Below are 27,094 nucleotides of genomic sequence, written 5' to 3'. Positions count from 1 at the left end.
TTATATTTTTGACATTCCGTTAATGTTGCCATAACATTTTGCATTGTTTACTACTGTATACACTACCATCGTGAGAATATTTTGAATGGAATTATATCACGCATTAAAATACTTATATCAGTTTTATATAGTTATATGCAAGAAAGTCACGGCTATTCTTCTTTTTTATATATCTACTTTTCATCTACAAACTGGTAAGCACTACCCTGCCTACTCCCTACTCCTTTTTCCGTGTTGCTCATTGAAGTACACATCGGTGCTTTTTAAATCACAGAGTTGTAGTTAAATAATGAAAACAAAACGCTTAAAAATATTTACCACAAATGTAGAATTTTTCTATCATGGACACTCTAATGGTAACTGTCAAATAACCCTGGCTTTTTGGCGGGAAACGGGAACGGGACAGTTGCTTTCTTCATTGAATAATCTAAATAATTAATACGAAGTGGTGTTTTGTGGTTGATGATCGCATTAAGTTAGTCGGAAGACATTCGCGAGTGTTATTATATTGGAGTATTCAATAAACAAAGTGTATCTGCCTATTTTCGCTTCGTGTCAAGAAGCCGCTTCATAACTCGAAAGTTTATGCGGACTTTCGAGTTAATTCGTTTGGGGTTCGGAGTAGGAGTCTACTCCGAGGGTGGGGGCTTAGGTTTCATCATCATCACCTTTCATCATTTCATTAATCATCAAGAAAAAAATACGTAAGACATGGCTGTATGGGCATAGTTCCCTTTGCCTTACCCTTCGGGGAAAACCAAAACAAAAAAAAAAAAAATGTCAAATAACCTTTTTGTTGAAAATATTTCGGAGCAAGCAAATTGAATGAAAGAGAAAGATAACGTTACTTCTTTATTTTGTTTCGTATTTTATTTCTTTCTAGTGAGAGTACAGCGTCACATTCCCGGGAAATATTCTATCAAAGTTTTTTCTGCATGTTTTTGATGAATTGTTTGTTGCATCGTATTTGGCGTCGGTCTTTGTTAAATCAGTTTCCAAGGATGGCAAATCCTCCTCCGAGGAAAGTTTCTTCTAACAACAGCAAAGCTTCCAAACAAGATGCTACTCCACTGCGTATTCTCCTCCAAATGGGCTTCCCGAAACAACGGGCGTAAGTATAATATTTAAACTATTTGAACCAAAACACTTTGGTTTATTGTTGTATTCTGTGCATCTCCATCTTTAATATGGATATAAAAAATATACTTTTTCAATTTCGTACTTGTCCCTTACATAGCAAGTAGAAAGTTTAATTTGCTGTCATCAGACGAAATGCCGGGTATACGCCTACATGCTGTGGTCGTAATGTTTCAGTTTGAAAGCTTTGGCAGCCACAGGCAACCGCAGCGTCCAGTTGGCGTCCGACTGGCTGATGACGCACGTCAACGACGCCTACATTGATGCTGACGAGCCGCGAGAGTACATCCTCTATGCCAGCCCTACAGGTCCCTTGCTGGCTCAATTGCTAGAATTCTGGGACAAGTCTAAAACTACATGTGGCTGGAATGGCGCACATAATTTCCCACCACACATCACCCTGGTTTCATTCTTTAAGGTTTGTTGATTCTAAGCATTATTGATTCTTTCCTGTGTAATAACTTCAAGATTTAAAATATAATAATTGAAGTGGTTAGAGCGTAAGGCTCACGATCTGGAGGTCCGGGTTCGATTCCCGATGGGGACATTGTTGAAATCACTTTGTGAGACTGTCCTTTGTTTGGTAAGGACTTTTCAGGCTTGAATCACCTGATTGTCCGTAAAAGTAAGATGATTCCGTGCTTCGGAGGGCACGATAAGCCGTTGGTCCTGGCTATTAGCCGTAAAAAACACCTCCACCAACCCGCATTGGAGCAGCGTGGTGGAGTATGCTCCATACCCCCTCCGGTTGATTGAGGGGAGGCCTGTGCCCAGCAGTGGGACGTATATAGGCTGTTTACGTATGTATGTACGTAATTGAAGATCTAGGTATATTGTTTTTGAGGAACATAGCCTGGGAAGTCCCTCACAGTCAATCAAGCTAACATTTTTATAAAATTTAGTTTCTAAAAAACACTATTTTAAATTACTTTTTTACCTAAACAAGTTCTTAAATAAAAAAAATACATTAACATTTTAATTATTTTTTAAATATATTAAAATAGATAATTATGGAAACTGAGGGATATAAAACTAAATTAAATGTAGGTACATAGGTAATTGGTAATACAATCATTTTGCATTTATAAAAAATGCAATAAACATAAAGCTATATTTAAAAAAAATATTCCACCAGGCACCAGATGAAACATCACTGCAGATAGCAAAAGCTGTGAAACATGTAGTAGAGAGTGTGGGGGACCCCCCAGCATGCCCGCTCAAACTGGAGCACTATGTGTCTCACAACTTCATGGGGCTGTTTGTGTCCGAACCACATGCTGACTACCTGAAGAAGATTGCTGTTCAATATGTGAAGCAAGTCTCTTCTGCCTGTAAGTTGGCTTAAAAAATATTTTATAATGTAGTACTCCCCACTCCATAGACCATTCTTCACGAAGGAAGAGACATTCTTAAAATAGACCAATTTTGATTTTACTAAAGAATGAACAATGCTTTACATAATATAACATGCCTTAGTAGTAAAAAATAATATTTTTTTTCTGAATAATAACTGGCTATCTAATATAATGAGTTTGAACTATTGTTAATAAATAAAATTGATGCAATCAATTGTTAATGAATTGTATTGATGAAAAATAAAACAATGTAATATAGTTTAATGTATTGGTCTCCTTTTATATATTTAGAGTGGCAAATCAAATCAACACTGGCCCTTTCTTACACTGGTTAGTAAAAAAATCCTACACGTAATTTTCTATTACTGTCACAAATTAGTGGTAAAAAGTTCTTAGTAGGTAGTTCTATTCATGGTATAAGAAGACCAGGTATGCTCTAAACTGACAGTTAGCATTTCAAGGTCCCAGCTGACGTCATCCGACCCTGTGTTGCCATTTCATAAAAAATAAATTACCCAATCCAATTCAAGGTTTTTAATTTACTTTGCAAGGAAATTTTGTACTTTTAGTCAAAGATTTTACATACAGTTGTAATGATTTTTATATGTATGTATATACACATGTGACAAATAAAAGTAGTTAATCAGTAATTAATTTAATTTGCAATAATAAAATGTACATCCTTGATATGTTGGAGATACCAATTGAAAGGTAACACTTACGTCATCAATGGGCAAGCAATGGCGGCTTGTCATAGGATTGAGCATACCTGGTCTTCTTATACCATGGTTCTATTGACAGTACTGTGCAACAAAACTAGTGGGATTAAATGACCATTATTAGTATTATTTAACTTGCAAATAATGTAGCAATAAAACTCATTCTTTGATAGTTAATATCATTAAAAAATCCTTTCCATATACAATTTCAATTAATAATCTCTTAAGACAGCATGTTTAATTAAACAAATATTCCCCTGACAGTAACTTCACTAAAATTATCCTCATGTATTTTTAATGTCACACAGTGGGCGTATCGGTGGATACGTATGAACATTTGAATACCTTGGGGACTTGCTTTCCTTGGTGTGCCATGCCACAAGAAAAACCCATTAAATGTAAGAGTAGCTCCCATATATTTCTCCCTGCTTTTTATAGTTGTTATTGGATAATTATATTGTTTATTTTCTTTTGCTTTATAGGCTAGATGTATAGAGGTGTTGAGCATGACCAGTAGTAGCAAAGGTAATTAAATTATGTGTTATGTATTTATTTTGCATATGTATTTGCATTTGTATGGTTTTTTTCCTAACTTTCTCTTTAAAATGGCTTCTAACTGCTTACAATGATTGCATTTTGTTACAGCAGCATTGTTTCCTATTAATTTATTTCTGTCATATTTGCTCTAGATTTCACTTTCAGCATTATGTCAATGAGATTCATGTATATGTTACGGCTAATACCCGAAGGGCCGTTACACCTAGGGGTAGCCACTTACTCTTGGTTAAACCTAGTACAAGCCGATTGTTTTCGGGTAAAACTAAGCCAAGACTAACTACTAACTAGGTGTAGCCGCACTTCGGGTATTAGCCGTAACATACAGGGTGTTAGTGTGTAGTTCATCATCATCAGCCCATTAACGTCCCCACTGCTGGGGCACGGGCCTTCCCTATGGATGGATAGGGAGATCGGGCCTTAAACCACCACGCGGGCCCAGTGCGAATTGATGGTTATTAACGACTGCTAATGCAGCCGGGACCAACGGCTTAACGTGCTTTCCGAAGCACGGAGGAGCTCGAAATGAAAACTTTTTTTTTTTGTGGTCACCCATCCTATGACCGGCCTTTGCGAAAGTTGCTTAACTTCAACAATCGCAGACCGTGCGCGTTTACCGCTGCGCCACCGAGCTCCTCCGAGAGTGAGAGTGTGTACGTAGTTATCAAACTAAAGAAATAACATGAATTTTGCGACGGAAAATTCCACTTGATATTAACTCAGAATCATGGTCTGAATCATCCCTCTTAGTATTCGTTACGATTTCACTAACACCCTGTATACATGAATTCGTATCTAGTATTAAAAAGTACGCGAAGAACCCACCTGATTTAGCAGTGATAAATCAGCTTATCTTGCCTTTCATTGTCTTGATCTGTGTTTTGTACTATTTCATAAAGTCCATTTCAAAAATGAATGCCCTAGAATGTGAACAATCCTCCACCGCGGTATAGGGTAGTTTCCAACTAGTCAAATCAGTTACTTTTTACTAAACGTCAAAACACGAAATTACTATAGAATTTGTATGAAAAAGCAAACTGTGACGTCATAGAAAAACGTGATGAAATGACGCGCTTATTGTTACATTTTTCTTTATTAAAATTCACAAATAAGTGAAATACATAAAAGAAAATGTGTCACCTTTAGATCTGTCTTTATTTAGTAATCAAAATTTCATAATTTATCTTTGACTTAGGAAACTACCCAATTCAGATTTAGTTCGAAGGATTTTGTTCTATTTTTGCACACTCTATATTCGATCTAGATTATTTTTACTCTGCTGTTTTGTTTACTTTTCATATGTTTCAATTGAAATGAACTTACCTAACTTGTGGCGTCATAAATACTTGTATATAACTGCAACTATAACAAGCACCCTGTTGCTCAGCGGTGAATTTGGAGCCGCACGTGAAGTCGCTGCACATAACGTTGGCGTACCACTTCGACGTGACCGCTTTCGACGCTCTGCAGTCGCTGGTTGGGGAGCTTCGTCCTCTGGAAAGCCCTGGCTGGGAGCTCCGCCTCTATTCCAGAGACCCACGCTTTGCTAACCACCAGGTAGGTTTATAGCTAACTTTTGCGCGGCTTCGAGGATATAGGAGCTCTTTTGTTCGTTCCTGGGTCCCTGATATATTTATGTGACAATATTCATTCAAATCAGTTCAAACGCTATTCGAATTCAGATTAGATTATTAGATTTACGTGGTGTTAATTTAACACAGTTGGCTCGCGATTATAGAAGGCTATCGTCTAACTGTTCACCATCTATCACATTGGTCTACTTAATTATGTGATACATGTATCTCTGATTATCCCAATTGAGAATATAGTCGTGAAATTATGAAATTATATTATTCGGAAAAATTTAATTGATTTTACCTTACTTTTGTGGGTTGTAAGGAGGAATACCAACCTCATCAACCCTGGAGTCAGGGCTGTACGTCAGTGAATCTTTAAGTGTGGTGTGTTGTACAGGTGTACAAGGTGGTGCAGAGCTATACGGCGAAGGCGAGCGACGAGCTGGAGCTGGTATTGGGGGACTACATCTACATGGAGCAGAAGGAGCTTGACGCCTCGCCCGATGGATGGGTGCACGGCACTTCGTGGCTTACGGGTACATAACAATACTATCGCTTCTCCTTTCAGCGCTATCAGCCCACTCGATGCTGCTCTCAAACATAATCTACTCAGATCGCGCCTTCCTGAACACCCTCAGGCCTTTGTACCGGATGAGAGCCCTTAGCGCTCCCTATTAGTCCGGCCAAGTTATTAATGAAATCCATCTGAGGGAAAGTTTTTGCTGAGTCACGCCAAAAAAAAGGAGAAAAAGAAGGCTGGCAATTTAGATATCATTACATAAACACAAATAGCCTCACGCACAAATGTCTCACTGCTAGGCATAGGCACACCCCGGACACTTCATACAAACAACCTCGTTTTACACAGACACTACACATTATAGTACACGCGCATCTGCGTGTGTGACGTGTGACACCATACGATTCAATTCTAAACTATGTTCGATTTAAACCTCAGTATAATGGCTCAGACGCTGGTGGGCAGCGGCGAGTTTCCGTTCTATACGTAGTATTATTCTGTGGCATAGGCCACCCCCCAATCAACCGGAGGGGATTTGGAGTATACTCCACCACGCTGCTCCAGTGCGGGTTAGTAGTGGTGTTCGCGCTAGTACCCCGGGACCAGCCAAAAAATAACTGCAAGTTATCGTTTGACAACTTCTATGTTTTTTGCGTAATCCAACAGGTGTAGCCAGCATGTGTTGATGTAACTATTCAATGGTCCGTATTCGTGATGCAACTTCTAATACCTTATATTGATAAATGAAGTACATGCCTACCTACATATCTCGTATTATGGAACAATATTATGATTAAACAAACACAACTATGCCAATAAATCTCTCTCAGACGAGATGTGCCACAACAACACTGTTATCTCCTGATATTTACAGACAAACACGAACTTTGCTCGACTGGTATTTGGTATGGTCAGTTACAATAGTAATAGATATTCAAAATAGGCCAACGATAAAGAAATATATTTCTAATTTGGAATGCCAATTGAAGTCATCTCCCGCTTACCTAACCTGAAGATCTGACAAGTCCGGTTTTTAACAGAATCTACTGCCTCTAAAATTCGACTCCCTCTCTAACCTTCCAACCCGTGAAGAGAAAACCAACCCAATACAGGTTAGATCACGTACCTCCGAAGCTTATTTCTCGGCAACGTGGGTTTCCTCACCATTTTTACTACACCGCTGAGCATGGATAATCTTATATGATCCAAACATAAATTCCAAAACAAATTAGCAAATCTTTAGTTTAGGTTCGTGCTGGAAGGGATTCGAACCTGGGATCTCCCAGTGAGAGTTCAGCGTTCTGCCAACTGGGCTACCACGGAACCATATCAATTGTTTTACCAAATCAAGTTTATCAGCTTAGTACAAGACGCAGTTCTAAGCCCAGCAATGGGATGTTTGTAGGCTGTTACGTCCTAGTGCTATTATTGCGTCCCATCCGTCATCGATCAGAGTATCTTCAGAATCCAGAGAGTATTCCAGGGTTGATGGGGTTGGTACTCCACCTCACAACCCACATGCTAGAAGATCTTCAGAATCATCATCACAAGCGGCCTTTGTACATCCCACAGCTAAGCACAGGCCTCCCCTCAAACAACCGAAGGGGGTATGGACTATACCTCAATTGGTAGATGCGTTTGGGCTAGTTGCCCGGGACCAACGGCTTAATAATGCCTTCCGAAGCACGGAATTATCTTACTTTTGTCGGTTAATTAGGTAATTCAGCCTGCATCTGTCTGGTGATTGTTCTAGCCAAAAACAGGACAGTCTCGCAAAGTGACCGATGAAGTGACGGAGATATCTTAGTAAGTCAAAAGTTTTTGTTAATTTCTGTTGCCCTAATAAAGGGTTGGTACGGTCAGAAATTAGAAATTGTTAAAGAGTGGTGGGTTTATGTATAGAATTTTTTGCTTATATATAATATGAAAACTGCATATTTTTACAAAAAGCTTCCGTCTGACTTTCGAAATTTAAAGAAAAGAAATGTTAGCAACAGAACTTGAGCTGATAATAGATTCCTCATTGTTGTTGTGAGTAATATTCTGCACAACAATGGCAAGGTTACAGCTGCTCGTGGTTAGATTGTATCAAGGCCGTTGCCCCTAGACTGTCATTCAAACGTGTTTTTATTGCAAATCAATTCCAATCTTACTGAAGGTTTATAAATAACTGAGGAATCACTTCCTATTTATGCGAGTAGTGATGCAAAAAGTCGAGGTACATGAAATAAAAATGTATTAGCGACGTCGCCGCGAATTATATCGAGTATGAATGCTATTTGCAGTAGATAGATAAGAAAGATGATCCGTGCTTCGGAAGGCACGTTAAGCCGTTGGTCCCGGTTATTACTTACTGATGTAAGTACGTAGTCGTTACATGACTCATGTCAGGGGCTTAAGGCGGTTCAATAATAACCAGGGTTGATGGGATTGGTAATCCACCTCACAACCCACACGATAGAAGAAGAAGTAGATAGACGTAATAATTCGCGCCGCGCGGGTCGAGGTAACCGTGCCGCGGGGGCAAGACTTGTCATATAATCTTATAGTTCATCTTTTTCTTTACCCAAAAAGACAAGAGGAATGTTGCTTTCTGATTTCCGACTCTTCTAACCCCAATCGAAATTACTTACATGAGTTTATGTATGTAAATGATAATACTATTTATAACGCAACGACTTGCCAAATAGAAGGAATTTTTAGAATCGTATGTGTAGTTTTTTTTAGATAAGCTCATTCAAACATACACGTTCTTTCTTCACAATATCAGCGTTGATTACATTGTACCTAGTAATTACCTATCGAATGCACGGGGCAAAGTTTTCAGACGCGCCAAAATCATTCATGAATTATCATCTCGCTAGGTACGAGTATAGGTAGCGAATGTGTAGGTCTATAGTGTGTAATTGTGTATATTGCTACGTGTGCTAGTGTTTGGTGTAAACTGGCTTATCAAACCTGAAGATATTCGGTGTACGAAGTGTGGTTTGATTAGTTGATAACAATGAGGGCAGCAGTACAGCGCGTCGTGAACTTGGGGTTTCGAGGTTAGTATAAACCGGCGTCATGGAGGTCAGTGTATTTATAACTGATTAGCTGGTAACGTTACGTATGTATTATGTTTAGGTATTTCACAACCATAAACTGCAGTGAAGCTTTTGTTGTTTACAGAGATAATATGATTCAGTTCAATTTAATGTTAGTGCCAGGGAGCCTGAGAATAGAATTGTGTTGAAAGAAATGTTGTAAAATTATGAACTTTTAGAACAATAACATAGGTATGTTATGTCAACAATCCTTATCGTTATCGGTTGTCGAATTTATTCGCCATTGTTTACATCATGTAGTTATTGGGCGCGGTAATGGTTATTTTATAAATCATATTTATTTATAATTCATAGACACGATAGAACCGCCAGTTGTTTGAAGATATTCTCTGGCACCTGATATCCCAAGATGAACTATGATGAAAGTAACATAGTAGGTACCAGTCCATCGCTATAGGTAATAAGTCCATCACGTTAGGCACATATTATGATATGATGAATAGTCCGTGGTCAAGTGGTTAAGTCGTTCGGCTCCGATGTGGATGTCCGGGTTCGATTCCCTATGCGGACATTGCCGAAATCATTCTATGAGACTGCCCTTTATTTGGTAAAGACATTGATCCGAAAAAGTAAGATGATTCCGTGCTTCGGTGGGCAAGGTAATCCGTTGGTCCCGGCTTTAGCCGAAAAAAAAACACCACCGACCCGCAATGGAGCAGCGTGGTGGAGGTGCTCCATACCCCCTCCGGTTGATTGAGGGGAGGCATGTGCCCAGCAGTGGGACGTACACAGGCTGTTTATGATTTTTTTAATATGATAATTGTGAATATGTGAATGAATGAATAAACACTCTGTGAATATATAGATAGAGCCAAGTTGCTATAATCATCTATTGCTTCCTATGACTATAGACCATAGAAATGCGAACTAATTAACGTACCGTGGGAATTAGCCACGATATTTTTTAAACAGGAAAATATATTTACTAACTAGATCAAACGCCTTGGCTTGAAGAATAAACTTTTGCAATGTAATAATTGGGTCGTATATTAGGTTTCCATAATTTATATTATGAAATTCTAATTACTAAATGAAGACTTATCTTTTAACTATTTAACTTATTTATGAATTTTATTCAATAAAAACGTAGTAATTAGTCACATCATGTCATTTTATCACGTTTCTCTATTACGTCACAGTGTGCTTTTTCATGCAAATTCCATAGTCATTTCGTGTTTTGACGTTTAGTAAAAAGTAATTGATTGACTAGTTGGAAATTAGCCTATTTTGGTATTGAGGTGGTCATACATGGCGGGAGTAAGTCTCGAACGAAAGTTCCTCGAAATTGTTATTAGTTGCATTTGTTTTTAAGTGGTTATTATACTGTCCAATGCATCGTGCTCGATTCGTCAAGGTCACGGGCTCAGCGATCGGAATCGTGTAGTGTTATAGCAAATTAGTGCAAACAGCTTCCGTGGTCTAATGGTTAGAGCGTTAGGCTCACGATCTGGAGGTCCGGGTTCGATTCCCGATGGGGACATTGTCGAAATCACTTTGTGAGACAGTCCTTTGTTTGGTAAGGACTTTTCATGCTTGAATCACCTGATTGTCCGAAAAAGTAAGATGATTCCGTGCTTCGGAGGACACGTTAAGCCGTTTATTAGCCGTAAACCGTTTATAACCCGGCTATTAGCCGTAAAAACACCTCCACCAACCCGCAGTGGAGCAGCGTGGTGGAGTATGCTCCATACCCCCTCCGGTTGATTGAGGGGAGGCCTGTGCCCAGCAGTGGGACGTATATAGGCTGGCTGTTTATATTATTATATTATTATTATTATAACCATGGCAACCACGATGTCGAGCGATTTTAATAGTGTCGATTTTTCCGATAGAGCCCGTGGCCTTCACGCATCGGGTTGAATGGAGTGGTTAGTCTAAAACCGCTTCAGTGGTGTGTATAAGTTTGTTGTGTCGTCAGGTGTGAGCGGGTACCTGCCGGCAGTGTACACCTGTCGCACGGCAGAATCCGACGCGTGGACGCTACACCGTGCCATATCTCTTGGGAATAACAACGGTGAGTCAACGCTGATATGCCTCACTCTACTTTAATCCTGTATTATGCCGTGTCATCTTGTTACCTTCATCCCTTTTAAATAATGAAGTCGTCAACTCTTAAGTTTTTCTAATTTTTTTTAAGAGCCAATTGCTTTCTTTGAACTCTTAGCCGTTATAATTTAACTCTTAGACTGAGTGGCAATTTATTGTCATAAATAAATAAGTGTTACAAAAAACACATGTCATTGCTTAAAAACTAGATATTAATTACACTTAAAGTTAGTCAAATAGCCCACCTCGGAGCATACCCGGCTCAAATGTACCCATCACGCTGGCCGCATTGCTGCGTTGGATGGCCAGCGGGATGTGCTGAACCAGGTATAAACCGGCGCGGGGGTCGCAACCACTCTTAGACTTGGATGTTTAGATATTAACATTTCAAGGTAAATAAATATTACCGTCGCTTATTATAATCTTGATTTCTGTTTTGTTTTTGTATCTTGTATTTCCTGTGTGTAATAAAGTTTTTGATGTTATATGTCTACACATTAATTAGAAGACTCTTAATTGATTTAAATTATTATAAATATAAATGGTAAAAAAGCGTTAATACCTCTGGTTGATAATTAAAAATATAATTAAAGTAAAAAAGTAAAAATTCTTTATTTGCGTTGTAACACTATAGTAGAAGTACAATAATAAGATACAACATGTTCACGGTAGTACTACAGGCATACCATCGGACGGCCGACCACGACCCCCATTCGCACTAGGATCTAACCTGTATTGCGGAAGCAGAAGCGCGACAGGCTACCAATACGTATTCCCGTATGTAACGTGACAAGGCATAATATCTCACTATGTTACTAGATTTGCAAACATATTCCCAACTAGATACATTCTGTTTATTTGGGAATATGGATATAATGATTTATATTGTAATGGATTATAGCATGCAAATTAACATTAAGTATAATAAAATGAAAGCCACTTGCGTGTGCGTGTGTGTTTGTGAGTTTGTGTGTTGAGTGTGTTGGTGAGTGCCGCAAAAGAGGTGTTTAGTGTGGAAAGAGCGAATGTGTGAACATAATTCTGAGTTGGTGCAGATTGGGCGGATGTAGCCCGGAGATGCACGACTGAGAGCAACGCGAGCAAATTGTTCTTAGAGTCCTTACAAAATAAAAGCGTAAAAACATGTTTTGTATATCTTAGATTTTAATTTGAGGTCGCTATCGTAATGTTTTATTCTAATGACATGAAAGGTATTATCAAATAATAGAAATTCATTTCTTCAAAATTAAGACCTAAAAGGTCGATTGTCGCTAAGACATTCGAGTGAGGATATTTGAAGCAGGACTTGAAAGCGGTTAAGGTATAAATTACGCTACCGGTATAAAATTGCGGTACCAACTTGACTTAAAGGTAAAACCATAAAAAGTAAGGATTGTGGTTATGGTACCGGTATAATCTAACGTCAACGGTATCTCTATTTGTACCTAACCGAAATCGTTTTCGGTACCGAAAAAACGATTCCAAGCGACACGACCGCGACGTTGCCAGTTCTCTAACCTAACGTACGACATTCCCAGTTCCAAAACCTTTTTATAACCTTTATTTTATAATTTGGGTATCGTTTAAAATAACGGTACTTTTATTTTTCGGTAGCTGAAAATTACGATATTGTTATTTTAAAATACGTACAACGTTAAGCGTTTTAAACGATATTGCTTTGGTTAAAGCTCTGACTTAAGCTGGAATTCACAAAAAAACATATACAGAGTTTGTGATGAGTCATGCCAAATCATGCATGACTGAGAGTGAGAGGCTTATTCTCTGATAAGTTTTTATCTATAGCGTATTGTGCCTTTTAGACAATATAACATCTGCTTTTAACTTATTCGGACTAGTCACACTGAGCACACAGAAACGACGAGACGAGTTATCTATCATTTTTTTCTCACTGTAGAATAATAATATTCAATATACTTAAATGGAAAGTATTGCCCGATATCTATTCGGTAAATATTTGTTCTGTCTATTTATTTAATATTGCGATATTTATAGTCCGATCATATATATGTGGTGGCATTCGCTTCCTAAATTAGAAGTTACGATGTCCTTTGAACGTGTGGCGATTTTTATGATGGTTTTGACTTTGGGTTGTATCGTAGGGGCGGATTGTAAGTCGGAGTCGGACTCTAACACGGACGGCGAGATGGCGAGCTATCCGCACGAAGACGCAGCCGAGCTGGGCCACGAGAAGTCTGAGGAATCCTACAAGGAATGGGAGAAGTACTGGAACACAGTGAGGACAGAAAAGAAGGCGAGCATTATGGACGTTACACATGGTGAGTGAAATTTCATTGTTGAAAACAACATAATGGCCCTGCCTCCTGCAGAATCTTTCTAATTTTATTTAAAGTTATACCGGCCACCGAAAAGGAAACGGACGGATGATTGACAGTTTTTAATGATAAAATAAACCCGGGCGCATCAAATAGGCATCTCGCCGATATGCAACTCGTTTGACGTGTGCTGTTAACTTAATAATGACGGGTTATTGGCGAATGTAAAATCTTGAAAGGGTTTAAATTTCTTTTTGAGGTGTGTTTGTTGACGTGGGTTCCATATTTTTATGCCTGTCGACTAGTAAGACAGGTATACATGGTGTGTTCTGGAATCAGCACTATTATACATTAGTGGTTGAAAATATTAATGACAGTTTTATTAGATTATTAAAAAAAATAATTATAAGTTTCTCCACTTGATTACTAAAATTCTGTGTCGTATTCCAACGTATTGTGTATAACACTTCGTCAGTTCCGTTCTTGTTCCTAAAGTGCCTTAATGTGTATTGTGTCTCACTCAGGAAAAACGCAACAGAATATTGAAACGTTTTCTCTCTCTCTCTCTCTACAGCATTTTACTCACATTATTTCCAGGCACCAGTATCGACTGGCAATCAAACACACATCACTCAAACGGGGACAGTGACACCAAATCGGCCAAAAATGTAAATATATTTTTTATCAATTCACTTTTTTTTGCTCAATACAGGTGCCATCAATAGTTATTTGAAGTTCTCTATAACTTTTTGTACCTAAACAGACCTATTCAGGGTGTTAGTGATATCGTAACGAAAACTTTGAGGGATGATTCAGACCATGATTCTGAGTTGATATCAAGTGGAATTTTCCGTAGCAAAATTCATGTTTTTTTTTAGTTTGTTTTTTAATATTTTCAATTCTATACTTTTACATACATACATACATAAACTCACGCCCGTAATCCCTAATGGGGTGGGCAGAGCCACAAGTAATCAAAGACAACTTGCAGCCACTGTTGATACGAAGTCCAAAGATGGATATGATGAACCTTATGGTGATAAGGGATCAGCCTATCGCCCATAACATTAGTCCATCATGTTAGAGGACGCAATCCCTCTGTCGGTTTTTACGACATGCCCGGGAAGAGAAGCAGCTGAACATGCTATACTTTTACGATGGAAAATTCCACTTGATATCAAAGTTTTCGTTACGATGTCACTAACAACCTGTATGTATGCTAGTTGCACTACAAAAATGTTCCATGAGTGAGAGTTATGTAGTATATGTATGTTGATGTCATATGCTTAAAATGGGCATGAGTTCCTAATTAGAACAATTAATGTTTGAGTTCATTCAAAGTTTGCTAAGCTGTCTACCTAGTTGTGTATCTGCTTACCTACCAGCCTAAATACATTTTATATTTCGTCGTATAGATAAGGACAGTTGGACAATTACCTATCTTTTTAATTTACATTCAATATTCAGTCGGGGAATGAGAAGGTTCGCCACCTTAAGGTCAATTTTCTTTTGCGTTGCAAAGAATCTCTTCTAACAACTTACGGAAACAGAGCTGCCCATATTTTAACAAATGCCATATTTGTCATCCATCAAATAATATCTAATTTGTCCATAAATTTTGACACGTAAAACCAATAAATAGGTTTTAGTTCAGTAGTCTCTTCAAATTCGCGTTTTGTAGGTACCAATTTTTTGGCCTTAATTTTACTAATGTGTGTAGAATAAAGAATCTTTTCGGGTTGTGACTATATACATATGAGTACATTACCAGCTATAATATTACATTACAGTCGACAAAGTCCAACGGCGCCGCATCCAGGCGTTGGATATTCGCCATGCGCCACGGAGAGAGGGTAGATCTGACATATGGACAGTGGGCGCCATATTGTTTCGATGCAAACGGGACTTACATCCGGAAAGATCTCAATATGCCGCTGACGCTCGGCGAAAGGTATGTCAAGTTTTTACATGATATAACTACATTTTAACGGCGTTTATCAGGAAGAAGTTTAGTCCAATCTTCTTCTTCTCCCGTGTGGGTTGAGAGGTGTATTACCAACCTAATCAATCCTGGTGTCAGGGTTACTATTGAGCCGCCAAAGGCCCCTGACATGGCTCATGTAACGACTACTTACTTACATCAGTAAATAGTAACCGGAACCAACGACTTAACGTGCCTTCCGTAGCACGGATGTTACTTTCGGACAATCAGGCGATCAGCATGTAATGACCTAACCAAACTAGGGATCACAAAGTAATTTTTTGTGATATTTCCCCACCGGGACTCGAACCCGGAATCTCCGGATCGGGAGCCTAACGCGCAACCGCTGGACCACGGAAGCCATTAATGTTCTTCTATTTAAATTTGGAATTTGGATGATTTGCCAATGTGGGTAGATTCACACACACATGCTGAACAACAAGAATGCTCCTTTCTACGTTTCATAGCAGATATCCCTTTCTCAAACTGTTCTTTTCGCATAATATTATCGTAACGCTTTTCTCTTATACACAGTATGCAAAATAATTGTCGCACTTACTATAGCAATGTTGTTTTAGAAGCTTTATAAACATTTAAAGTTATTGTAAGTTACTGCCTGACGTGTCTCTGGCTGATAAGATGTTCAAACTTTTTATCTTGTGTCATTACACTTCTACAACTGCACCTGTATCGTATATTTAAATAAGATAAAATGATAATATTATAATATCAGGATTTTCAACCAGTACTGTTGTGTATGAGCTTTTTAGTAGGTAATTTTTCGGCATAAAATCGCGGTTATTGTATTTTGCTTCTAGGTGTATGTATTTTTTTAAATTAAAATTTAATTACACTTTATTCGATAAGATTTGTCTGAGCGTATAATAGTAAACTCCTGATTTAAAAAAAAAAAAACTTTTGCCCAACGTGTTTCAATCTTTCAATCAAATTATTACACTGACCGAGTGATGAGGAATAACAATGGTATTTATAAGGATATGAATTAGGGCCAATTCAGTAGATTACATTTGACAACATCAGAGTCATAATAAACGGGAGCCAGCATGGAAAATTTAACTTTATAGCTATGTCGTTAAGGAAACGTCAAATGTGAACTTATTAAATCCCTCAGCCGGGTCTGCATGACAAAAACGTAAGAGTTTGGCGGGTTAAAATTGTAACAAATAAAATTGCACTTACCAATTCAACAATAAATTAAAAAACAAAACGCGGCGCGCATTATATTGAGCGCTTCGACCAATAAACGATACGAATGCAATCTACGTAGATGGACATCAAACGGCTATTGGTCGAAGGCCTCGATATAATTATATATTATAGCGGTTACCGTGCAGAACCTACTGGCCCTACGTACTGTTCAAATCTTAACCTGACAGACGACGAGATACTCGAGTGTTATCCGTATGTCAAGTCATTCACCTTGCAAAAAATTGATAAGGTTTATCTATTTTCTTTGAATCAGCGTGTGATCTAAGTACGTGAACTTGTTTGTGGAGTCCCCGGGGCGGTAAAAGCAATTGGGTCGTGTACAAGGTTCAAGATAAATTATGAAATTTAGGTCACTAAATAAAGACAGATCTAAAACTAATGAAAAACATTGTCGTTTTTATATTTAACTTATTTATAAACTTTAATAAAGATAAACGTCAACACATTTTATCACGTTTCTCTATGACGTCACAGTGTGCTTTATCATACAAATTCCATAGTCATTTCGTGTTTTGACGTTTAGTAAAAAGTAACTGATTTGACTAGTTGGAAACTAGCATGATTATCTAAACAGCAATATTACTATTTTACATTTGTCACATTGCGCACTTACACGCGGTGGAATGTTCCAAAAGTATAGAATTGAAAATAATTTAAAAAAAGACATGAATTTTGCGACGGAAAATTCCACTTGATATCAACTCATAATCATCCCTTTTCGTTACGAAGTCACTATCGCTCTGTATGTTATATAGTCGTAATACCAAATGTCCTTTTAAAATCCAAACCCAAAAGTCAAATAACGTTTGACTAACATAACATAACATAACAAATACTTTATTGCACAAACAGGAAAAAACAAAATACAAAACAAAAGAGAAATAGAATTAGTACAATAGGCAGCCTATTGTGGCGACGATTGTGTGTGGAAATCTCGGTCTTACGAGGTTATACTTCTTCAGGCATGATTATTATTATTATTGTATGTCTTTTTCATATCTCGGGCCTATGGAGGCCCGGACTTTTGGAAGGCGTGCGTGGGGCCGAAGCCAACACGTAGAGGCCCCTTAAGACAGTTTAATCTAAATGTGGTGTGACACCAACCGGCGATTATCCCTGTATGCACTATGGGAGTGCACCCAAAGACAATCCCCGGTTCGTGTAGGACTATTTACGTGCAGATTATGGGAACAAAGGGAACTGGGCTATTGGGTTGGGGGTTAGTGGACCGGGATACTGGAGCTATGGGGGACTATGGCGCCTGCTCGACCCTCCCACTGCAGGGCAAAGGCCTCTCAGGCATGATACGGGCGTAATTCTATTTTATGTACCAGGGTGGGCGGCATAGACTCGTACATCAAGGATACGCCGCTGACGCGCGTGGGGCGGCTGCAAGCGTACCTGGTGGGTGAGGGACTGCGGCTGGCGGGCGTCAATGTGTCGCACGTGTACGCCTCCTCCGCGCTGCGCTGCGTCGAGACTGCGCACGAGTTCCTTGAAGGTACCTTGTTTGTCACTGTCATCTCATGTAGATTCTATGTTTGATGATCGATCGTGTTTCCGGCCGAGTAGTAATAAGTCACGTCAGAAAAAAACGATCGTTAGTACCTTTTTTACTGTCGTTACCATATAATAAAAATTAATAATACTTATAGAACGGACACTCTTCGCCCCGCTGCACTACGAACCCAATTTTTCACGAAAAAATAATATGAAAGTTCGCCACCAAACTTGGCACATTTTGATATTCACCCATACATTTCATTTCACAGGTTTGCAAGCCGGCCCGTCAGTGAAAGTGAAGGTGGAGCCGGGGTTGTTCGAGTACAAGCTGTGGCACATGTCCAAGGGTATCTCTCCGTTCATGACGCCGCTCGAGCTGCACAAGGCCGGCCTGAACGTCGATCTCGAGTGAGTCTACTTTCTTCTTTACATGGTGCTTGGGTAGTTTCCTATGCCAAAGATAAATTATGAAATTCTGATTACTAAATATAAACAGATCTAAAGGTGACAAAAACCATTTTTTTCTACTTAACGTATTTATGAAATTTAATAATGAAAAATGTTATAATAAGTTCGACGTTTTATCACGTTTTTCTATAACGTCACAGGTTGCTTTTTCATAAAAGTAACTGATTTGACTAGTTGGAAACTATCCTATTTAGGCTGTAAAACATAATTAAAACACATAAGAATCGCGTAAACTTAAAACAATGTGTAAAACATATGTTAATCTGTGGTATGGTTTTGTAGGTACAAACCGTATATTGATCTGGACATCACCACGTCTGAGACGCTCGAGGAGTTCTACGAGAGGAGCGAGAAGGTGATGCACTCCGCTGTGCAGGACACTGAGGCTGATGGTAATGATATAATAAATAATATAAAAAAACAACTAACACACTCGATGTATATTATACGCCTCTCTCTGCCCCCTCGGGGATATAGGCGTGATGCTATGTTATGTAAAATAAAAAAGGCTTTATTTTCGTATGAAAAAAATACAATAACTTATATAGCATGTGTGTGTGAGAGCCGTGGTAGCTCAGTTGGTAGACCACTTGCCTCTCACTTTGAAATCTTCAGCAGGGCTAACATACGCATCTTGTTAAAATTATCGATAATTCAATAAATTTTGTCGAAATCGGTAAATTTGTTTCTTTGCAAACATGCTTGCCACGTGATTTTGTACATATTTTGACAGAACGACGTGAATTATTTGGGTTCACATATTAGCACCAATCGACAAAACGACATAATTATATAGTCAGAATCGATAAACTGACCCAGTACGGTCACATACCTCGTTAGGAGTGAACGTGTGTACTACGCTTTTATTTGCTAATCGACTGTATTTGATTGTGCCTATTTTCTCTTTCTAAATCTCGTTGGAATATGATCTTTATGCGCGATGGCGGATGACGTAATTTCGCATGAACCTCTTGAGAGTGATGAGTGTATGGGTGACATAGTGTTATCTAATGGCGATGTGATATATGTGGTGGATCAGGGTTCGCGGGATATCATTCAAATGGAGGCTAAACCTCATAAGCGAGGAAAGGAGGAGGAGGCTGAAAATGAGGAGGAGTGGCACCAAGTCGGAGGGAGGAAGATGAAGAAAAGACAACTGGAGGACATACAACTAAGTGTTACGTGTGGGGAGAAATTTCCAAAACAATTCGCACTAGCTAAATTAATGAAGAGCAACAATATTTCCGGAATCATGAGGATTAAATTTATAAATCCTTACAAAATACATATCAATTTTCGATCGGAGCAGTGTGCAGATAAATTTATAGAGTGTGAGGCATTTAAAGAGAAAGGATGGAAAATTCAAAAAACTTGGGAAGTAGGAGTATCGTTCGGTACAATAAAAGATATAGATATAGAGCTATCGGAAGAAGAATTACAAAACAATATACAAAGTTCTGTGGAGATAGTATCCATCAAGCGGCTTAATCGGAGAAGTGTAGATGGCTGGGTACCCAGCGAGTCGGTGCGAATCGGTTTTAAGGGTCCAAATCTTCCACCTGTTATTTACTTGTGCGATCTTCGGATTAAAGTGGAGAACTACTTATTCCCCGTAACACAGTGTGCAAAATGCTGGAGATTTGGTCATATAAAAAAGTTGTGTCCATCTAATAAAGTTATTTGCCCCAAGTGTTCTAAATTACACGAGAATTGTGACAGTAATACATTTAAATGTATTAATTGTGGCGGACAACATATGGCCTTATCGAAGATTTGCCCAGTCTATATTAAAGAAAAAAAGATAAGGGACATAATGGCAGAGCGAAAGGTTACGTATAAAAAAGCGTTAAGTTTTTATGTACCTCCGTTTACAATAGGAAACAACCAGCCGACAGTTGTACCTACTGTGCCTACTAATAATGCATTTGATAGCCTACTAGCTGCACCCACGACGAACTCACAGTCGGAACAGGTTTTATCGCCGCCGTTATTTACACCTCATGCAAGTACCTACGCAGAAGTTACATCGCGCAAGCCGGCTTCCGTTTCTAAGAAATCGAACGATGGTACTTATCGGATCAAACGCAATATTAACTCAGAGAATGTATACAACTTACCGGAGAGGGAAGAGAATATATCAGAGGGAGATTTAGATACGGATATTAGGATCAATACACAGAATGAAACAGAAGAAAAGAAGTTAATATCATTTAGACAATTAATAGAAAAGATTAAAGACATTATATTTATTAATAATTTGAATTTGCTATCTAAAATTAAATTAATATTTGTTATGGTTAAAGACTGGGTTCTGGCATATATTTGTGGAGGAATATTGGATGTGGGAGTTATAAAAAAAATCTGTTCACTTCTTAATGGATAGTTACGCCCAAAAAATAGCCAATATAAATATATACCAATGGAATGCGCGTAGTATAAGAAGCAAACTGGCTTCTTTCAAGCAGTTGTTGATTCAAGAAAAGATTCATATTGCAGCTATAACGGAAACGTGGCTCGAATCAGACTATACATTAAAGATTAGAAATTATGTAGTATATAGACAGGACAGAGACTCATCGTATGGGGGCGTCGTACTTTTAATTCATAAATCTATTAAATCGGAACATATTCAAGTTACTCACAATAATGCTCACTTTGAAATAATTTTTGTTAAAATCTATAACTGTCAACAAATTAACAATATAATATGTTTTTATTGCCCTAGTAACATTGATACATCGCAAAATGACTGGGATTCATTACTTTCTTTAGCGAATACTAAAACTATGATTCTGGGTGATTTCAATGGTCATCACACTAATTGGTCATATAAAACAAATTCTCGGGGTGATCAAATACTGCAGTCTGTTTTAGAGAACAATTTTATTATTTTAAATGATGGCACTCCAACGCGATTTCAATTAGTAGATGGGGTTTTACGACAATCGTCGCCAGATATTTCCTTAATAACGTCAGACATGTCTTTAGTTTTAAATTGGATGGTTACGAAAGAATCATTAGGAAGCGATCACTTAATTATTAAACTCAGTACAAAGGTTAATATCAATATAATCAGACAAAGAAAAAGAAATTTTAAAAAAGCTGACTGGTGTTCTTATACTTCGTATTTACAACAATCGTTCAGTAGTGTGGAGTTTCCGGAAACAATGCAAATTGCATATGACATATTTATTAAAATTATCAATGAAGCAGCTGATTTATTTATTCCGTTCATTAAATATTGTCTATTACCAGAAAACAAGTTTACCCCGAAACCCTTTTGGAACGCGGAACTATCTAGATCCGTTGCTCTACGTAGACTCGCTTTGTCTCGTTTTAGACGTAACCCTACCCCGGATAACCATGACCTGTTGTTGGACAAAATAAGAGATGCCCAACGCCTTATGCGTATTGCAGAGAGTAATGGATGGCATGGTTTCTGTAACTCAATCGATGAGAAAACCTCTCCGAAGGATATGTGGAGGAAAATGGGATGGTTTAAGGGTCGAACGTTTTCTCACGACCATATTAACAAAGAGAAGGCAGAACTATTTTTAAATGGTCTATGTCCCGATTTTATAACCGCACCGGATCCGGAGTTTGTCTCCAATAATTCTATGATTGAAACAGAAATAACCCTCCATGAACTTGAAGCATGTATAAAAGGTAAAGATTCCGCACCCGGCTATGATGACATTTCATACTCCATGATCAAGTATTTGCCAACTAGTGGTAAAGTATTTCTTTTAAAATTATATAATGAGTTTTTAAAATCGGGATTTGTCCCAGCTCAATGGCGAGACATTCGGATTGTGCCAGTACCTAAACCGGGGCGAAACCCTCAATCTATTTCTTCCCTGCGCCCTATTTCTTTAATATCATGTGTTTGTAAGATTTTTCACACCATTATAAATAGAAGAATAGAATGGCTATTAGAGAAAAAAGGGATCTTTTCGAATCAAACGTTTGGATTTAGAAAATCAAAATCTTGTTTGGATAACCTTAGCCAGCTAGTTACTCAAATTCAGATAGGATTAGCGAATGATTCTATAACAATTGGATGTTTCGTAGACATAGATAATGCATATAACAATGTAGATTTGGTAGCGTTAAAAACAATTTTGGAACAAGTTGGGGTGGGATCGAAATTAAGTAAATATATTTGGAATTTTTTGAAAGAACGACACTTATATATTAAAGCTGATAATAGCTGGATAACTAGATACTGCGGTAAAGGATTGGCACAGGGTGACCCGCTCTCCCCTTTGTTGTTTAACATTGTGTCTAGTGACATATGTAAACAAATTAATAATGTTATGATTATGCAATATGCCGATGATTTCGCCTTGTACATAACAGATAAACAGATAGGTCGTGCTGTAGATAAACTACAATCCGCATTAAATCTATTATCACAGTTATTGGCATATTTAGGATTAGATTTGTCACCAACAAAGAGTAAAATATGTGTGTTTAAAAAAGGTTCATTCAGAAATTCAATTCAACTCAAAATTAACAAGATTCCTTTAGAAGTAGTCGATAATGTTAAATACCTAGGTTTATGGATGGATCGCGCTCTAAGATGGGGTAAACATATAAAGGAGACACAAGAAAAATGTCTGAAGTATCTCAATTCCCTAAGGGTGCTATCCGGACCAGGCTGGGGTGTTCATCCTCTACATTTGAGACGTATTTATATAGCTGTTATTCGAAGTAAAATGGATTATGCTAGTTATTTATATGATGATGCGAGTAACACACATTTACAGAAGTTAACTTTGATTCAAAATCAAGCTATGCGAATTGTAGGAGGATTTATAAAAAGCACGCCTATCCATGTTATGGAAAGCGAACTTTCAGTCCCACCATTACATATTCGAAGGAATTATCTCGGAAGTAAGTTTTATTTGAAGAGTAAATCCATTGATTCCAACCCTGTCATACCTCCTATTCAAGAAATGTCCACGCTATGTCAGAATAATCGATGGCGAAGAAAGCGTAAACCATTGTTGGTGGTAGTGAAAGATGTTTTGGATAATATGTCAATCCATGTCAGCAAAAACCTCGAGATGTTTTCTCTGGATGTGTGGGTTAACTCCATTAATATTGCACAGTTTGTGAGAGTGTCCATTAATACTGTCAACAAACCCAAACGACAATGTAGTGCTAGTGAAATTACGGCTGCATTTACTAATTTATGCAATAGTGAATACGCGGGTTCCTATCAAATTTTTACTGATGGCTCTAAAGAAAAAGATCATGCTGGAGCAGCGATATACGATCCTCAATTGGGCGTCCAGGCGCTGTTCACTGTTCCATCAAACCTATCCATAATGCACATTGAACTGATAGCCATAGCAGAGGCTTTATCATACATTAAATCTATTTCCGGTGACAGCTTTACCATATTCTCAGACTCGAAAGGTGCTTTGTATCATTTGGCTCGGTGCACCTCGAATTTTCGAGGGTTACCGATAGCCTATTCAATTTTACATTTGATAAGAGAATTACAAAATCAATCAAAAGTAATATATCTGCAGTGGGTACCTTCACATTGTGGTATCACCGGAAATGAAATAGTTGATGGTTTAGCAAAACAAGCGTCTTCACATGGTATGCTTATTTCATGTCGACCTTTCTTTACTGAATGCTTAGGTGAGATTAAGAGACAATGTCTAGACCTATGGAAAGAGTATTTTGATAAGAGATCTAAAGAGGTAGGTATTTGGTATAGGACAATACAACCTGAACCGCTGGCCGTTCCTTGGATCAACAACTGCCTGAGTAGAAACGAATTAGTTATGGCTATGAGGCTAAGATCTGGGCATTTACCATTAAATAAATTTGCCTACCTGATGAGAAAAACAGAATCTCCAAACTGTACAGAATGTGGGGTAGTGGAGGATGTACTGCACATAATGTTAGAGTGTATTCGGAATGACAATCATAGGAATAATGTTACTCAAATTGTATGTTGTAGTATTAAGGAGGTTGGAGTATGTAACAGTGTTTTGGCTTTTCCTTTGTCCAGGGAAGCTAAAGCACTATATCGATTAGTTAGGGTGGGTTTAAAACTGCGATAATTTATCGGCGTTCTAGGCTCAACCTGCTATCTTTTTCTGTATGTAGTTGTTACAGAGCGACATAGTCAGTAGTGACTAAGCTCTTTAAATAAAGATTTAAAAAAAAAAAAAAATCGATAAACTGACCGTGACAAAATTTTATCACGTTGCGGATGTTAGTTTTTACTGGTTAGAGCGGATCCTGTGGAAAAGGGAATAATGCTAGGGAAATGTGATGTACATAGCATGTGTCTAGAGGTACAAGGTCTTCCATAGCTGTAAGTAAAAATATATATTATAATACATACGCATCCTCTTAGATGAGTTTAGGCGTGCAGGAATCAACAATCTCTAAAATCTCAAAGAGCGTCTACTTTCTCGCTTTCTCGTTCACTGTGATTGGTCGACACGTCTTGTCTCTGTTTGATGGAACACATCAAGATGGGCACAAAAATAAAACTGCGGGTCCACTTGAGCCTTATCCGAATGTGTATGGTGGACACTTGGTACAGTGTCGGCATTTACGATTTGCTGCCAAACAAATGACGATTGACGGTTTTGACTATAGGAATTCAAACAAGTACGCGCAGCTTAGTCATCGTGGGAAAAAATAGTTTCCCCCTCTCATGAATTTGGGCTTGTTATAACATTAGTCAAGGCCAAAAAACTCACCCGTAATAATTAGTAGGATAGAACGTTCTTCTGGTTGTTAGATAACTTCAATAAAACTTTTTTTTCAGGTGGCAACATAATATTCGTCGGACACGCAGCCACCCTGGACCTGACAGTTGTGGCTTTGAAGAATCTCGGTGAAGAGCAGAAGAATCGTACTCCTTACACGATCAACAAGCACCTGCTGCGCGTGCCGTACTGCGCGCTGGGAGCCATGAAGGACAAGCCCTGGCAGGTAGTGTCGCCGCCCTGCCCACCCTCTATCAACTCCAGTTCCGGAAGGTTCGACTGGAAAATTCTCCTAGAATTATAAACGGCCAATGTAGACGTAGTAGAATAAAACAAGGGTGCATTGTGGCTATGCCACACCCTGGACACTCCATACAAAAATCTCATTTGTAAACCTAACCTATTGCGCAAGTGCGAGCGAGACAGCCAATCCGCTCTCCCCCTTACTCCTTAGCGGTTTACGGCCATTTAAGACCCAGAGGGAGTGAGGTGCACGCCCGATACGAAATGACGTGGGCGAAAAGTTACCGTTCTATACGTGGTATTATTCTATGACTCTTATGCAGAATTCTGATCTGATTTCCTAAGTTCGTTAGATCAAAATATATGCGTGAAATAAGTAAATACAGATTTATTTTGTACATATTCGTATGTAACTACATAAACTCATGAATTTCGTAATAGATTGGGCAGAGCCACAAAGATAGTATGGATCCGCATAGTGACAGGCGACCAGCCCATCGCCCATATAATAGACCTCTTTAAAACCACGTGATTTCGATGGATATGGCAATCTCCCACCAGTTACTACGATTTTCGTACGAACCAGATACATTTTATCATTGTATAAGAAAACCAGGTATGCTCAAACGTGACAGCTAACATTTCAAAGTTAGTCCAACTGACGTCATCCCACCCTGCGTTGCCATTTTGTAAAAAAATTACCCACAACCAATGTTTTTATATTTACTTTGCAAGGAAATTTTGAACGTTTAGTAAAAGATTTTCTTACAGTTTTAATGATTTTTATGTATGTGACAAGTAATTAAATACATTAGTCAGTAATTCACTTAATTTTCAATAATAAAGCTTACGTCCTTGGAATGTTGGAGATACCAATATAATGGTAACACAGTGGAAACACTTACGTCATCAAAGGGCGATGGCGGCTTGTCATAGGATTGAGCAACCGGGTCTTCTTATATTATGCATTTTATCATCTCGCTCTTTGGCATGACCTTGTTTAATTCTACCATGCTATAAGTCCGGTTGTGATGATGATGTGTGATATGTTCTACTGAATGCATGTTTTTTTTTATTTCTCTTTCGTATAAAATTGTGTTTCTTTCGCTATTTAGGTAAGAATGGATTTTACTTTTTTGATTAGCGTGTTTGGTTTAGTAGCTAGTTAACTTGCTGATTTGGGGTGTTTAATGCGACTTCACATTGGAAAAACAATGTTTTGAAAAGTAACAACAAGATAACATAGCCTTAACGCCCTGAAGGGGCCTACCGCCCCTTCCTAGAGGTGTGTAGTATATAAACCCACTTGTCTGCTATATTTGTCTCATGTAATAGGGGGCAAGCCCGGACACATATCCTGAAAAAAAAAAACGCGCGATGTCAATAATTTAAGATCCTAACATGATTTCAAACTCATGAAGTCGTATTCAGTGGTTTAACAAATAATTCCGACACAGGACTTCAGCTAGGATCTCGACACTTTAAAAAAAATGCGATCTAGACGAAGGCATCTCTCCAAATCAGCCAGTCAACATTTCAATCATGATTTACGTGCAAGTTACTTATTATGTGTTTCGCGCGCTTTTTTAATTATTTAGAAAATATGTTTTTTAAAA

The 27,094-nt window shown here is 38.2% G+C and overlaps 1 protein-coding gene across 3 annotated transcripts; it reads left to right on the top strand.

Moving 5' to 3' along the window:
• Positions 1 to 929: 929 nt before the first annotated feature.
• LOC126374982 (ecdysteroid-phosphate phosphatase) lies at positions 930 to 26,855 on the top strand. Of its 3 annotated transcripts, XM_050021788.1 has the most exons (14): positions 930 to 1,111; positions 1,315 to 1,555; positions 2,273 to 2,468; positions 3,520 to 3,609; positions 5,154 to 5,323; positions 5,741 to 5,879; positions 10,889 to 10,984; positions 13,137 to 13,313; positions 13,908 to 13,978; positions 15,101 to 15,261; positions 17,856 to 18,022; positions 18,294 to 18,432; positions 18,775 to 18,884; positions 25,295 to 26,855. In XM_050021788.1, the coding sequence occupies exons 1-14, from the start codon at positions 936 to 938 to the stop codon at positions 25,537 to 25,539; spliced, it is 2,178 nt and encodes a 725-aa protein (XP_049877745.1). In that variant the 5' UTR covers positions 930 to 935; the 3' UTR covers positions 25,540 to 26,855. The 3 variants fall into 3 exon arrangements, with proteins under 3 accessions (XP_049877745.1, XP_049877746.1, XP_049877747.1); XM_050021789.1 differs by lacking the exon at positions 3,520 to 3,609; XM_050021790.1 differs by lacking the exons at positions 930 to 1,111; positions 1,315 to 1,555; positions 3,520 to 3,609 and adding an exon at positions 3,694 to 3,736 and having other exon boundaries at positions 2,346 to 2,468.
• The last annotated feature ends 239 nt before the right edge of the window (positions 26,856 to 27,094 follow it).

The sequence above is a fragment of the Pectinophora gossypiella genome, chromosome 18 (assembly GCF_024362695.1).
Source record: "Pectinophora gossypiella chromosome 18, ilPecGoss1.1, whole genome shotgun sequence".
Lineage (NCBI taxonomy): Eukaryota > Metazoa > Arthropoda > Insecta > Lepidoptera > Gelechiidae > Pectinophora > Pectinophora gossypiella.
This window is presented reverse-complemented; position numbering and strand designations above follow the sequence as displayed.